The sequence below is a fragment of the Mastacembelus armatus genome, chromosome 5, assembly GCF_900324485.2.
Source record: "Mastacembelus armatus chromosome 5, fMasArm1.2, whole genome shotgun sequence".
Taxonomy (NCBI): domain Eukaryota; kingdom Metazoa; phylum Chordata; class Actinopteri; order Synbranchiformes; family Mastacembelidae; genus Mastacembelus; species Mastacembelus armatus.
Genome location: NC_046637.1, coordinates 2,360,879 through 2,376,604, shown reverse-complemented (window position 1 = coordinate 2,376,604; position 15,726 = coordinate 2,360,879). Strand labels below are relative to the sequence as shown.

Genomic DNA, 15,726 nt, shown 5'->3' with positions numbered 1-15,726 from the left:
TGGTGACCTGGAGCTCAGCCAGCAGCTCGCCTCTCATCTCCAGCATGAGGTGGAGGAGGAGGTGTGATGATGACGAAGGTCTTGAGGACTGTAACAATGTCTGTAACAAATAAAAGTTGCAGTCTACTTATGATCTCTCATAAAAGTGTGAATATTACCACTTTGCAAATGAGCGTGTTTTTTTTACAAAAAAAAGTAGGTCTGTTCTGGATCTCTCTGTGTAATATTAACATGTCCTAATATGTGAATAGGTTTTTGTTTTCTAGGTTGTACAAAGTCTAATAAAAACAAATTAAAAGATGAACTAATTTAACTAATTAAAAACGAATTATATTATTTGACTGTCACCTTCATTACTTATCACTAGTACACACTATGTATGGCATTATTTGTTGGCTGTTATGTGCACATTTTTTCCTCTCATTCATAGTTGATGGATAAAATAATAGAAACACCTCATGGTGCAAAACATTTTTTTAAAAAATGAGCACGCATTTCAATTCTGGTAAAAACAAAAACCTTTTTTTCGTCATGTTTTATTTTATTTTATTTTATCATAATAAACTGTAAACTCCCTGAGTAAGACTAGCGTGTGTGTAAGCAATGTGTTCATGTGACTTTATGTCAATAAAAAGTAAATTAAATTCTTAACATTAAAAAGAAGAAGAAGAAGAAAGCAGGAATTACGCGGCCGGCTCTGATTGGTGCAGCCGTGCCCCGTGCGTGTCCCGGAAGTGTAAGCGGAGGACTGATGTGTGTGGAGTGCAGGAGCCTCTCGGTAATATTTGTGTCCCGCGGTGTTTTCTGCTGAAGAAAATGGATACGTTGAATAAACTGAAGCAGTTTGACGCTTATCCCAAAACTCTGGAGGATTTCCGAGTGAAGACGTGGGGAGGAGCGACCGGTGAGCGGCTTTAATTCATCAGCCTGTTAGCTGCTGTGGCTAACAACAAGGCTAACTCCACATTTGTCCCTTTAGTTATCAAAAATTTTAAAGACAGCGAGTCACAGTCTCAGCAGCGTCTTTACAACACCGAGGACAAACCAAACAACAGCAGCGGAAAAGCTGCTTTAAACCTCCCCGTTCAGGTGTGGAGCAGCAGCAACACAAGGCAAAGGATGAAAATGAATAGAACTGAAATGAATAGAAAGTAAAGCACCAGGCAGATGTAGATGTGGTTTCAGACAGTCCTCTGTGTTGTCTTATTCTGAAGTATTTTTCACAGCATCCTGTTTCTGAAAGAGCACACTGGGGATTTTTGTGTATTGGCCAAGTGTTTGAACACTTTGGGTTTCTTTAAGATGAGGTTTCACATGTCACAGCAGCATAGTGATCAGATAAACAACAATAAATTTAACAGAGGTGGTATTAGGAAAACTATTGACAATATATATAGTGTCAACATGACACTATATAAGTTAATCAGCATCTGTGACATCATTCTCACAGTGAGCGATTGTTTTAGTTATTATTCAGAATAAAAGTGTCAAATATTTTCTGTTTCTAAGATCTTTGTCTGAGTTGTGAGGACTTGAAGGTTTTCTCTGCAGAGAGACAAAACACTTGCAGACGTCACCTTCAGCTTCAGGAGATAGAGCAGGTCGGCCGTGAACTGAAGGAATGGAGGTTTAATTCCTGATTTCTTTAGTCCACATGTCAAAGTGTCCTCAGCCAAGACTCTGAACGTCCTATGCGAGGTGGCTCTGCTCCGTCGTTTGTTCTTTTTAGTTTGTTCACTTGTCTGTTGGCGTGTTTTAAATACTGAAAAATTGCTCATTTTTCGATTGCATGTACACTTTACTCTTTTTCTAATACTGCTTTTATACTGCACTTTACTGTTTTTGTGAGCTGCTTTAACTAGTGAATTTCCCCTGTGGAATCAATAAAGTGTGATCTCAAGTTGCCCCCAGTGGCTATTCCATGGGTGTATCTGTGTGTGTGTTTGTGTACATGTGTGTAGAAAAGTGGTGTAAAGGTATAAGACAATTTACTTTGGCCTGTGGAGAATTTTTAACTATTTATAGTGTTTTTAGACCCAACATTGAATGAAAAGAGCCATGACCAGCAAATGTTTGGTATTTTCTTTAAAAACAATGACTAAAAGTATTATCTAATATGAAAATCTGATTTCTAACATACATACTCTCTGTGTCTATGCAGTGACCATTATCAGCGGTGTCATCATGTTAATCCTGTTTGTCTCAGAGCTACAGTACTATCTCACTAAAGAGGTGAGTTTATCTGCATCTGATATCCCAGTCAACAGGATGCTCTGGGTGAAATTAAATTTGAGGCAGCATAGCAGGTTTGCTTCCAAAGCTAAATGAATAACCAGCTTCCAGTTGGCTTTCTCCAGACCAGGCATGTCAAAATATTCATGCTGCTTTATAATCTGCTTCAAAGCTGCAGTGATAATTGAACTAACCAATTAGTCAGCTGTGTTTTAATTCATTTGGTAATTGTGGTTTTTCAGCCAAAAGTTGTCAAATCAAACTGTTCAAAGCTGTTCATTGGTGATGCTGTTGATGAAGCTTTTGTAAAATAAGAATTGCAGGCAATGGAAAATAAAAAATTGCCAAATGATCCACAATTACTAAATAAAAAGTAATACAGACTGCCTAATGTTAAGATTGAACAGCTTTAACTCTTAAGGGTGTTTTCCCGTCAGACTGGTCTGGTAACTTTACACAGTATTCACTTCTGTGTGCTGAAGGCATCAACACAGGACACATCAACAACAATCTTCATTGTGTCGCTAACTACTGTTAAAAATTCACAAATCTTATGCTAGTTCATGCCATTTGTTGAGTGTTTTACTTTGTTTTTTAGTCTTTAAGCTGAATAGCACAAATTCTACTTTACATATGGAAAAAAAAAAGTTGGACTTCATTTTCTGTGGCTTTGGTGCAGAAAAGATGTCTTTAAAGGGAAGATGTATTGCTCTCACACATATGAATAATTTCAGGTAAATGTTTCATGCAGTAGTATCAGACATGCTGAGTAATGACTGGAGTTTAATTCTGCCTGTGTTGTTTCTTTTCTGCAGGTCCACCCTGAGCTCTACGTTGACACGTCACGAGGAGACAAACTGAAAATCAACATTGACATCATTTTCCCTCACATGCCCTGTGCCTGTAAGTAGCACTGCTGTTACCGTCTTGGTGAAGCCAAGTTAATGAGGACATATGTTAGGTGATTATAAGCAACACATCTCAGAATATACCTGTTTTCTCCCTCAGATCTCAGCATAGACGCGATGGACGTGGCTGGTGAGCAGCAGTTAGATGTTGAACACAATCTGTTTAAACAGCGGCTGGATAAAGACCTCAAACCTGTCACGGTCGAAGCAGAGAAACACGGTAAACTTTGACATTACTCCAACCTTTAACCTCCTCATATTGTTCAGCAGCTCTTTGCAGACATTTAGACCACAACATGCTGCTGCAATGAAAAAAACAAAGGACCACAGTGGTGTCATGACGCTGCTGTTCGTTGAAAATGTGAAGTTTGCTCCTGCAGCTTGTGTGATAAACACGGGAGTTAGCAGAGTGCTAAAAGCTACAAACTGAGAAGTGTTCCAACTGGCATGTGTGGGTGCAAATATTTAATGTGCCAACGCAGTGCTGGGCAACCTTGTTTTTTCTTTTTTTAATTGCAAGAGCCTGCATTAGGCCCCATGTTGTGCCAGGTTTTTGACTGAAGGGCCAAAAAATCCATGTTTGCTGGTTGATGATAACAACTTGTGCTTTTTGTGTAGAACTTGGTAAGGCTGATGATGGTGAAGCGTTTGACCCCAGTACACTGGACCCAAACAGATGTGAGAGCTGCTATGGAGCTGAGACTGAAGACCTCAAGTAAGACACCTAGACTCTGCTTGCTGTCTTTGTATTTTCTCTATAACCCTGTATTTACTTGCCTTGCCTGTGCCCGGTGTGTCTGTGTGCAGGTGCTGTAACACTTGTGATGACGTGCGGGAGGCATACCGGCGGAGAGGCTGGGCGTTCAAGAGCGCAGACACCATTGAGCAGTGTAAGAGGGAGGGATTTACACAGAAAATGCAGGAGCAGAAGAATGAAGGCTGTGAAGTTTATGGCTTCCTTGAAGTCAACAAGGTATTCCTGTGATTTCTTACTACTCTGTGAAAAACATCAGCTGTTCAGAAAAGAGCTACACAGAGAAATCCAATAGGTTCTGAAAAACATGTTATTCACTCAAATTGAATATTAAGAGGGAAAATGTGAAAATTAACATTCAAGTTTACTAACATGAATTTCACGTCTGTAATGCCATGGCCAACACAAACAACTAAGCAGATGGTAGAGTATTTTATATAGAATTGGAAAATCTGCTTAATTTTATGTTGAGATTTTAGCTTCTAGATTTCATAATCTAGTAACATCCTGAGTTTTCATACACTAGAAAAATGTTTGATTGATTTTAATTTATAATATTCAAAATAAACCATTAAAATAAAATGAATGATATTGTGATGGTATAGAAAGTTTTCTGTAAGAATAAAGTCAATATGTCTTGAGAGTCATTTCTAGGAAAACATAATATTACAAAAATAAGGTCATGCACTTCCAAGTAAAAGTTGTGTAGTGGTATCCTGAAAATGAAAATGCCTTTAAAAGCAAAATTTGTAATAATTCAAGACTAAGGTAATTTCATGCCTGTATGGGGAAATACAGAGGTGAAACATTAACATTAATTAGTGTTACATAAACCATAAGAATCTGGTACCTCAGTCCAAAAATACAACACTTAAACTGCAAGAACCTTTTGAATTTTTTACTTCTGACCTTTTAAAATATTCTCATTTAATTCTCTATTGTTTTATTACTGTGATGTCAGAGTGGATTATATTGTTCACCCTCTAATCTTTGTGTTGCAGGTGGCAGGAAATTTCCACTTTGCTCCTGGAAAAAGTTTCCAGCAGTCTCATGTTCACGGTAAGAACAGCTGTTCATTCATTCATTCATTCTAACATAACCATTGAGTGGGTTTTGAACTCATGCACTTTGTCATATGAAATACATATATTTTAGTTCACTTTTACTTTTCCTAATTACACTTTTGAGGGCTTTACGTTTACTACTGAATGCCTTTGTGTTCAGAAAGTTTTGACTGGTTTGTGTTTATTAGTGTCTGTTATTCATTCACCCATTAACCAGCATGTCCAGCAACAAACCATTCATTCATTCATTTATGCACAGAATAATTCCTGATTTAGATGTGGTGCTGGTTTCAGAAGTAGGCCAGGTCATCCTGTACAAACTAAGACTCATGTTTAAAAAGGTTTATCTCTTGAGTTGACTGAACTATGTAACTCATGTCCTTGTAATTCAAGTCAGAGTCTACAATAACAACTTGAAAGTGCTTCGTGTGGTTTGCAGACATGACTCTTGCGAAATTTCTTCGATTTAAATAGTAATCTCATCTCAAGTTCTTATTAGCTTTTTGCAGATTTAAGCTTCACCTCAGTCTATGTTGATTCTAAAATAAGCGACAAAGAAGCAAAGAATGCTTCCCCATGACCTCGGTCAATGTTGAGCATTCTTGCCTTTTTAGTTTCTTTGTCATTCATTTATTTGTGGAAAAGTTTTGTTATGATGCTAGTGTTTTTCTAATGGTATAATATTGTGTACTCCTCCAGACTGTAGCCTTTAATGTTTCTGTTCAGAATTGTTTTTCACTAGAGTGGAAAAGTCTCGGGAACATATTTTAGGCCTTGATGAATCTGTGAGACTCTGCACAGAAACTAAACTGATACAATTATTTTGCAGAAGCTCACGAGTAGAATCAGTTTATTTACTGTACTTGCTCTGATTGGCAGATTTGTTTTGTTTTTTAATCTAAAGGACATTATGTCCTGATACTGCATTAGTTTAACCCTAAATACTTCATCTGCTTTTCATCATAATGTGTCTACCTTCATATTTTTAATTTGCCTCTTTGTTCCACTGCTGCCATCATTGTTTGATCTGCCTTCACTGTGTCTTTGTTTTGTCTTGTCTGGACTGTTCTGTTTTGCCTTCTTGCTAAACTTGTCCTTCATCTAACTATTGAAAGCATGTGGTACAATAATCCAGAACAGGAAATTAACAACAACAACAACTGTCCATCAAATCAATATACCTGTAACGTCCACTTCACATTCAAATGTGCCACAGTTGATAGGCTGTGTCTTATCTGAACTGAACAGTTCTTGGCAACTGACATGGAAATGGTGGCTATGAAATTGTCTTTAGGTGTCCAAGAATCAATGAAAAATCCTGTACTATAGTAAAACCTTAGTGGGCTGAAGTTTGAGCTGCATTCATCACTGTTGCTGTTAGTTCCCTCCCAGCACCTTATGAAGTCAGGCTGTGTGCTGTCATTCATTTCGTTTGATTTGACATGTGAAGCTTTAGGGGCAGAAACAAGAGATAAGAATCACACTTCCTGAGGATTTGATTGTAAATGAGGCTGCACTCAAAGCTTTAGTCTGGACCAACTGTGTGTTTCATGTGTTTGGGGCTGCATGATTGCTCTGACAGACCTCGCACACACTGTACAGATACATAACCATCTACAATAAGATATTTTTCTGTAAAGTAACAACCTAGGCTTATAAATCAAAATGTATATTAGTGTTCAGCTTTCAATACTTTGAATCAGCCAAATCATGAACACACAAAAACCCAACTTTTCACCCCTGCTGTAACTTTTACAAGCTCAGTGTCCTCATCCGTCATCGTTTCTGTCCTAATAAAGTTAGATTTATAAAAATATTGCACATACAAAACTAATTTTGTCAGTGTTGTGCAGCCCTGACTGGCACCCTCACACACTAGCACACACTAACATAACTTGGTTTGTTGTCTACCTGCATCATTATAGTGACTCTTCTCTCTTCTTTCTGCAGTGCACGCTGTGGAAAGTAAGTCCATCTTTCTTTGCAGACTTTTTTATTTTATAAACGTCTTCTGGAAAACAGAACAGCCTCTCTTTGTTTTGAAAGTATAGCAGGTGTACAGTAATGTCATACTTTGTATGGACAGTTAGGTTCATATATATTAGGAAAGGTGGGAAGTCATTTGCTATTTGGCCTCTGTACACGACCACATTAAATTTGACATAAAACACTCCAGATGTGAGTGAAGACTTTCAGCTTCAAGGGGTTTGGCAAAGTGTGGCACTAACCATTTCAGTCATTTTTGGTGACTCATAAATGATGGGACCAATCCCTGACAAGCAGCTTCCTGGCCAGGTACGGCCTGTTTCTTCATTAGTCCAGAACAAATCAAGCAGATAAAAAGTCTGGAGTTGGTTTTGAGTGTTACATCTGCATTTGGAAGCTGCAAATGCCATTTCATAGTCCAGATGTGGAATGAAGTTGGTGAATTCACACCACTTTCCATACTGACACCAGAACTGTATTTCTTCAGTTTTTGTGGAGTTTCCCCAAACAGATGGTCCCCTGCAGGCAGCAGGTGCAATGTGAAGCTACTAACCGACATAAGCGTTTATGTGTGACTGTGGGCTTCAGCTTTATCTGCTGCCTTTCATCTATAAACTAATTAGAATAAATCAATGTCACAAAGGCAATAATTAATCACAAACTGATCAATAACTCACACCGCTGACAGATCTGTAACTGCAGAAATATTCATTTTCTTTACTAGACGTGTGTCTGATAAGTTTAATAATGTGATGTTCTGTTGGTTTGCAGTACACGACCTGCAGAGTTTCGGCTTAGACAACGTGAGTGACTCAACTAACGAAGTTTTCTGCAACTTTATCATTTCTTTGTTCTCTTTGCCAGTTTAGGGATTATGTTTTATGTTCATTTTATAGTACTTAATTATTGTGTGTGTCCTTGTAGGTTATCCGAATACCAGAATGTCAACTTCTAATTTTTCTGTCATCCTGCAGATAAATATGACCCATTTGATAAAACACCTGTCGTTTGGTAAGGATTACCCCGGCATCGTAAACCCCCTGGATGGTACAGACATCACAGCGCCACAGGGTCAGTGATTCATAGTTTTACTTTTTTCAGTATGATTCTTGGTTACACAGTATGTAGCAGCAATGCTAATGTTTAGTGTTAAATCTTCACATAAGATTTTGTGCAAAACATTTTTTTTTATTTTATCTTGTCCCCATTTAGTTTGAAATTTGGAGCTCTCTAATTGGAAACACCTGGCAGAGCTGATAATGTAATTTGTGATGTAAATTTTATCATGCTACTTTGTGTGGAGGCTGCATATGTGTAACAGTGCACATCTACACTGGGTATATACAGTCATACAAATGCACTGACTAACACTGACATTGATAGTTCAACCACAGATGTTTAGCCACTGGATGTGGAGCACTGAAAGAGGCAGTTACTGGTTCAACTTTGCATTCACAGGCTCAAGCATGTGACTTATTTCAGTCAGACACTCAATTTAAGAGTAAAGAGCTTCATTCTGTGTAAAAATAGAAATACAAGGAAAAGAGAAATGTTTGTACTAGCAGGTAATAGACCAGAGTAGAATGCAGCTACATGGTAAGTTGACTCACTGTGACACCTTTTCTTTCTGCTGCAATTATTGTTTCCCCTCCTACATGCAAAGTCAAACATCTGAATAGAGCAGCTTGACAAGTTCTCCAAGGGTTTCTGAGAGGCATTCCAGCTCATGTACAATTAGATAACCTGAGCAGAGAATTTGGCTTCAAGATAGAATCATGTTTTGCTTTCTCACTGTGTTTAGGACAAGTAGAACACACCCACTCTTAAAACCTGTTGACAAATCTGAGATTTTATTGACAAAACTGGACTGCACGTTGAGTGTGTGACAGCACTGAGTGGGCAGAGGGCCTAGGTAGGAGGTAATGCACAAGTCCCATAGCTGTATAGTTGTTTGACGTGGAGGCTGCTGTCCCTCGTCCTTCTCAGCAACGGATGCCCATACCAATGGCCATAAAGGTGCCAAAAGTCCCTCCACTCTGCATCATGGTCTTCCCTACTCCTCCCATCAGCTCCCTGCCACGCATGCCGATCCTGGACACAGAAGAGACCCTTTCAGTTTTTATGTACTTCAGAAAAAAATGCAAAAGTAATTGCAGTGGGCAGATATGAATGAATGAGTGAGGTAAAATTTAGTTATTTAGGCAGGTTGTTAGACGTTGTCAGTAATAGATACAACAGCAGGGTTTGGGTTTTACACACATAATAACCCAATTTTATATTTATAATGTTTGAGGACTAGTTGTGGCTTGTTTAAGTCCACTCAGACACTGCATAGTGCAGTTTTTGAATAATGAGTGCACACCTGAGACAGGAGAAAGTGCCAAACATTGCGCCAGCAGCCATTCCCACTGCGAACCCCATCATGAAGCCCATCTTGACCCGATCAAAACAGTTCGGCTGGGTCTGGCCATATGGACCGACAGCCACTGGCATCTGTAGAGGACAGAGAGACAGGGTACAGGTTCCAGGTGAGGCAGATCAGTATCATAAGACACAACAGAGCAATGCAAATACATAAAACTAACATGCCTGGGCCTTGATTCATTGTTTATATTGAAGCTAAAAATTGTCGAGTGAAAAATATATCTATATCTGGACTGCAGCCTTTAATTGATTCCTGCTTTTAGAAACTGTACAAGATTTTCTGGTTAAAACTCATTGTGCTTACACTGTCCATCTTCCTAAATGAGCTTTTGTTTGATAAAGTTACCACACAGGAAACCTGTGGCTACGTAAAATTCCAGCACATTAATACACAGAAGATAAGGGATCAACCAGCAGCTCATATTTACCATGACGTTCCCCAGCAGGTTAATCCAGTCATGCATAACTCAAGATGGTAAACGCAGTGTTTCAACTGTGTATTACTGTGTACATTATGTGTATATGCCAACATGCATAGTATGCTGTTTTTTAATTTAATATACAAGGTATCAACACAGTTTTCTACTAACTGGAAAAGATACAATGTTTGTTTATAGGTTTTTGAGTTGTTCCTGTTCTAACACCATCCAGATGTTCATTTTACAGCTATAAGCTTTTTTCTTGTCGATGTATAATATTAACCCAACTCTCAAATCCAGCATTTTTGGCACACACATGAATTCTGTACATGGTTAGTAAGGAGTTGGGACAAATTTAGTTTTCTGTAATGAGAAAAAAGCTCAAACCACACAATTCAAGCTGTAGAGAAACATTCAAGCTCCTCAGCATAGAGCTGAAACTTGAAGGTGATTTATTAATTGCCAATTACTGATTAATCATTTAAGTTTCAAAAACAAGAAAGCAGCTGTTTCTAGTTTGAAGGTTTTATTTTGGATTTTTGATTGTTGGTTAAACAAAACTAAATATTTAGAGTCATTCCTGCGGATTGTGAGGTAAAATATCACAAAATTGGCAATTTTAACTCATTTTTGTCATTTATCGACAAAAAAAAAAATCGACACAAACTCGTTACTTAAATTATTTATTACATTACAGTGGTCACTCATCAGTTTAACCAAACTATTAGGGTTATTTTGGGGTTTAAATCAGCTGGTTAACACAGGTTAACTAGTCTGAGTAATAATGAAACCGTGCTAATCCGTGTTAGCTAAGTGAGGCTAACGCCAGGCTGCCCTACTTGCGTTAAATGTTTGCAGTTTTCAAGCTGCTTTATTTCAGACCATAAAACAAGCGTCTCTAGGTTTTTATCTTTTGATATCAACCTGATAAATAAAGTGAAATATGTAAAAAAAAATCAAACTTTATCGCCAGGTTGTTGTGTTAGCTTAGCATGCTAACGTCACCTGTGGCCTTGACAAATAAACAACTTGTCTTTTCTCGACAAGTCGTGTGACACCGGGCTTACCTTGGGTTATGTGTTGAAAATGGGTCGGTGTTTAGCTTCTTAACCGGACAACTAGTCGGATTTCTTTTTACCGCAGTTGCGTTTAAATGACTGTGGAGCAAACCTCCATAACCGGACACAGGAAGGAGAAAGAGCGGAAGTGACTAAAGAGGAGAAATGACCCGGAGGAGAAATCAACAGCGCCGACCTGTGGCCGGTTTAATTACTGAGTTTAATGATCAAGACTAAAACCTCATAAACTCAATAGTTTCTGTTCAGTTTTTTTCACCAAGCATTTTCAAATATAGAAATCACAAAACTAATTCATTCTTAATGTTTCAGTGTTGTTTTGGGATGTGATTGGTATCAGATACAATATGTACAATTTAAACTAAACTTTGCAGTATATGTTTTTGCTGATACGTACTGTTATATTATTGTCTGGACTATGAGTCGTATTTTTATTTACTCCTCTGGCTTGACTCAGTTGAAGATAATACTGAGAAAAGTAAAAACACTTAAAATAACACTTTTTTTAGTTAAGTAAAGTTTTCCTGTTTCCCTAAACAGCATCAATGATGTATCAGTATTTTGTGAAGATCGTTCCTACCATCTATGTGAAAACTGACGGCGAGGTGAGTCAGACATCTTGTTCATAACAGTCCTTTGGTTAAAAAAAAAGTCAGTATTTATTTCCTAAAATTATGTGTCTTGAGTTTCTTTAAAGTTTTGCTGTTACCTACAAACCCTAACGCTGTTGTCATCTTTTTTTTTTTTTTTTTGTCCAGGTGGTAAAAACCAACCAGTTCTCAGTCACCAGACATGAGAAAGTAGCCAACGGGCTAATAGGAGACCAGGGGCTGCCGGGCGTGTTTGTTTTATACGAGCTGTCACCCATGATGGTTAAATTCACAGAGAAACACAGGTAGGAAACACTGCAGCACAAGAAGAATTAAATAGATTAAATATATTTTTATGAAAATACAGTCGAAAAATGTCACAGATTTAATGGGAATTTTAAAAGCTGGTTAATGTAAATGTAAATCCAAGTTTATTTCATGGAGGAATCACAATTATGTGAAACGTTTTACTAAACATATCCTGTCCTGCTTTCTCTGTTCAGATCATTTACACACTTCCTAACAGGAGTTTGTGCCATTGTTGGAGGTGTATTTACAGGTGAGTCCTTCAGTGTGAGCATGTCAGTTAATGCTGTGCGTTCCCTGAGACTGTACATCACACGAAAAAGTCTTTAGAAGTCTTAAACATCTGACACCCTTTCCTGTCTGTTCGTCTCCTTATCTCCCACAGTGGCTGGTCTGATTGACTCACTCATCTACCACTCAGCTCGTGTCATCCAGAAGAAGATAGAGCTGGGCAAGGCATCCTAACAGCGCCCCCGCTGGCCTCCAAGGTGCAACACAGACCGAGACATGGACACTGAGACAGAAAAACAGAAAGAATAAAGACACACGGGCAGGACGAGGAGTCTGGAAACAGGAGTAAGCAGTTTGTTTTCCCTTCCTCTGTTGGATTGAGTGAGAGAAATACACAGAGGGAGAGAGATGTTTCAAACCAGTCCGGTTTTCAATTTCTCTCTCCTCCTCCTTCTGGAAAAACACTGGAGAGGGTTTTATGGGTCTCTTTTAATTTTCCTCTCCACCATTAAAATCAGTGCCAGCAGCACCAAGTCAGAATCTGACTGAATCTGGGTATTTGAGATTGAAATTGAGCAGAGAGGAGGGCTCATCGGTTCAGATCCAGCCTCCAGAGGTTTATTCCTCCCTCTGTCCTGCTGCAGCGCTGGCCAACACTCAGATCGCTGCTCTCACAGTGTTTGTTAGAGGATGCAGAGGCAGGAGATTTTTTTTTTTTAAAGGAATAGGTCACCCTAAATCTTTAGTTTTCTGATACTCACCCCATGTAACCTGGACAGATATATTAAAACAAATCTCTACTTGCATTTCTTTAGGCTGAAACAAAGACGACCTGATTTTTTTTTTTTTTTTTTTTTTTTTTTTCTATTGTTTTTTTCTCATGACCACCAGAAAGTCATGTGACCTCAGTGAATTTATCTGTGAATTGTACTGACACTTTCATAAACACACACCACAGTTTCTTTTGATGCAGTCGCACCGTCCGCTGCTGGAAATACTCACTACAGAACCAAATGTGTTTTAATCCACTGCTGAGAATCAAATGTTTGAGTCACTTTGCTTAAAGCTTTAATGACCAGCAGTTTTAGGAAATTTTGTAGGCCCTTTTTAACCCTGACACTATATATTTGTGTGATATTTTTAATGATGTACATCTTCATTGGTCTGGGGCTAAAATTCATCAGTGCTGAGAGAGATACGCTCGGTTAGTTTTGGTCTTTTCCTAGGGTTTGTTAAAAGTAACAAAAATACAGAACATAACCAACGTCATAAATTCCCTCCACATGCATCAACATTTAAGTATATTATGAATGTTTTGCTGATGTGACACACTGATGGTCATACAAGAAAACTTCCACTATTGAAAGAGAACTATAATTTTAAAAAAACAAACCTGGGACTCCTGTTGTATGTAGTTGGTTTTGGGTGACATGTTTCTTTGAAGACTTAAGCTACAAAAATACTTGAAAGAATCAGTTTTTTGAAACAGCTAAAAAATGACACTGTAAAGGTGGAGTTTTTTGACCTCACTTGATTTAAAGCGGCCATCTGTTGCGATTTTTTTTTCTAATGGTGCAAGTGTTGGAAATAAGGAGATCCTAATAGAAGTTGGTGCAGTGTGTGTCGCGTTCATCTCTGTGCTGGAAAGAGAAGATATGAGGATTAAATAAAAGGTGAAACTGACTGATACAATGAGAAGCTCTGTATGGACGACCTGCAGTGTGAATGGAGCCAAACATCTTTCAGAGAACAGCCAAAATGTGCATTATGTTGTTTGGTTCCTTTAACTTCAGCTCAGTGGGTTCAAATCAGAACACAAAGATGAAACGTGAAAATCATTTTAGCTTTCTGTGATGTTAGTGACAAAGTTTTCAGTCTGTCCCCTGCCTTTCTTCCTCTTCTCTGCATCCACCCTCACCTGCACATTTCACTGATTTAGTGAAAATGAAGAGTGTTTCTTTCCCAAAGTGTTCAGCTTCCAGGATATAACGTTTCAAATTGATTCCCACCAAAAAACAGTTTCAGGTTTTAAGGGAAGTTATCTCACTCAGTGACAAAGTGAATGTTTTACCTTCTCTGAACGTCATCGGGCAGCAATTTGAAAATCAACCCCTTTATATGATTTCAGTTTTTTCTGTCTTGTGTGTTTTGGAGTGTAAATACTGTCCATCACCGTGTACAAATGGGGAAGGAAGATGCTAAATTCATCCCAGTCAAAGGAGTCAGCACAATGTCAGTGTTAAAAACTCACAGATGAAGATAATGTAGGGAAAGGGCTTCTTCTACTCGTGCTTCATTTCTTTAAGTAATAGAACACAACCTGCAGTTGAATGATATGTTTCTCTTTCTGTTTACTTGGTTTATGGGTGTTGCTAATGTCTCTGGATTATAACACAGCCATTACCTTCAAATGACGACTGCCCTCATCTGACCCCATGAGTCTTTCAGAAGTGTTACTCTCATCCAGAAACATTAGTGTGTAAATGACAAGGCCGGTGGGGAGGCAGCAGAAATCTCCAGACCACAAGATGACAGAGTTTAAATGTTGGATTGAGTCTGACTTTGTTCCTGACTCATGTGTTGAGTCACCATATGAGACCCAGATGTTTCTACCAGTTTGATCTTCACCCCATGTTTATTTTTGGCTGTCCTGAGTGTTAGACAGACAGAAACAGACTCTGGGGTGAGATTGTTGGTTTGAAAATCGTTTCTGGAAAGACCACACTGGTAGTTTCAAGTTTTCCAAAGCATACCATCAGTTTCTATATTGGGTGTCTGTTAGTTCATTTCAGCATATTAACGCAGTTGATTTATGATCCATTCACTGTCAGTCAGCTTTGTTATTCTTTCAGTTAAATCCTGTTAATGCTGTTTCTCTTGCTGTGTTCAAGGAGAATTGGAAATTTTGCAATCTGAAGAGTTTAGTGTCCTTTCAGTTAATTAGTTCATGGAAATAGATTTACTGGGATTTTGTCCAAATGAATGAAATGAATTTAAACACGTGAGATGTTATTCCATAAATCTCAAGACACTTCAGGCAGTCAATGGACCAACCTTCTTTTACATGACTTTTCTGACTTTCTCTTCAACTATTCCATAGAGTCTCCTGTGACAGAAAAAATACATTATGTAAGAGCAGCTCTGACTAATGCAGTGGTTTATTGTGAATCTGTGGCTGAGACTGAAGCTCCTGTGACTGTAGCAGGTTACATCAACAAATATTCAGAGTACTGTGGCTGTAAAGACACACCATGATGATATTTCTCCCTCCTGTGTTAAAAAAAAAAAAAAAAGCTTCTGGAGTCTGGATGGTGCAGTTTGGTCATGTAAGCATTATTCATGGATGGATGGTTGTTGCACCTTTTAACATCTAAATCAGGGGCAGTGGTTGTGTATGTGTGTGTGGTTGGGTGGGGGGTGTCCTGATGCTGGTTGCAGTGTGTACGTGTGTGTGGATGAGTGAGAGAGAAATGTATTTATATTTTGATTGTCCTCAAACCGTTTTTAAAATGACAGAAAATAAATGTTGAATACACCAGCTTCAGCTGTCTGCCTTCGGTTTATTTAGGATTTAATGATTAAAGTTTCCATTTTAAATACACTGGGCTGTGATGGTAATGTCTGTCATTTGGACATTTTTAAATAAAATCCATACACTGTCAGTGCACTATGTTGCAAACTGACCATTATTATTTTCAGATGAATTGATAGATTCATTCCATGGTGATGATTTGGT

The 15,726-nt window shown here is 38.3% G+C and overlaps 2 protein-coding genes across 3 annotated transcripts; one reads left to right on the top strand and one right to left on the bottom strand.

The window, feature by feature from the left end:
• Nucleotides 1-734: 734 nt before the first annotated feature.
• On the top strand, nt 735-15,580 carry ergic3 (ERGIC and golgi 3). 2 transcript variants are annotated; one of them, XM_026308030.1, is made up of 14 exons: nt 817-904; nt 2,162-2,232; nt 3,048-3,135; nt 3,241-3,360; nt 3,759-3,855; nt 3,948-4,113; nt 4,896-4,953; nt 6,909-6,923; nt 7,716-7,747; nt 7,919-8,015; nt 11,404-11,468; nt 11,622-11,758; nt 11,957-12,012; nt 12,145-15,580. In XM_026308030.1, exons 1-14 carry the CDS (start codon nt 817-819, stop codon nt 12,222-12,224), a joined length of 1,170 nt encoding a protein of 389 aa, XP_026163815.1. In that variant the 3' UTR covers nt 12,225-15,580. The 2 variants fall into 2 exon arrangements, with proteins under 2 accessions (XP_026163816.1, XP_026163815.1); XM_026308031.1 differs by lacking the exon at nt 6,909-6,923 and having other exon boundaries at nt 735-904; nt 12,145-12,230.
• Nucleotides 8,773-11,002, bottom strand: romo1 (reactive oxygen species modulator 1). The gene is made up of 3 exons (XM_026308041.2): nt 10,855-11,002; nt 9,307-9,437; nt 8,773-9,035 (listed from the first exon to the last, which is right to left on the bottom strand). Exons 2-3 carry the CDS (start codon nt 9,435-9,437, stop codon nt 8,927-8,929), a joined length of 240 nt encoding a protein of 79 aa, XP_026163826.1. The 5' UTR covers nt 10,855-11,002; the 3' UTR covers nt 8,773-8,926.
• Nucleotides 15,581-15,726: the final 146 nt, after the last annotated feature.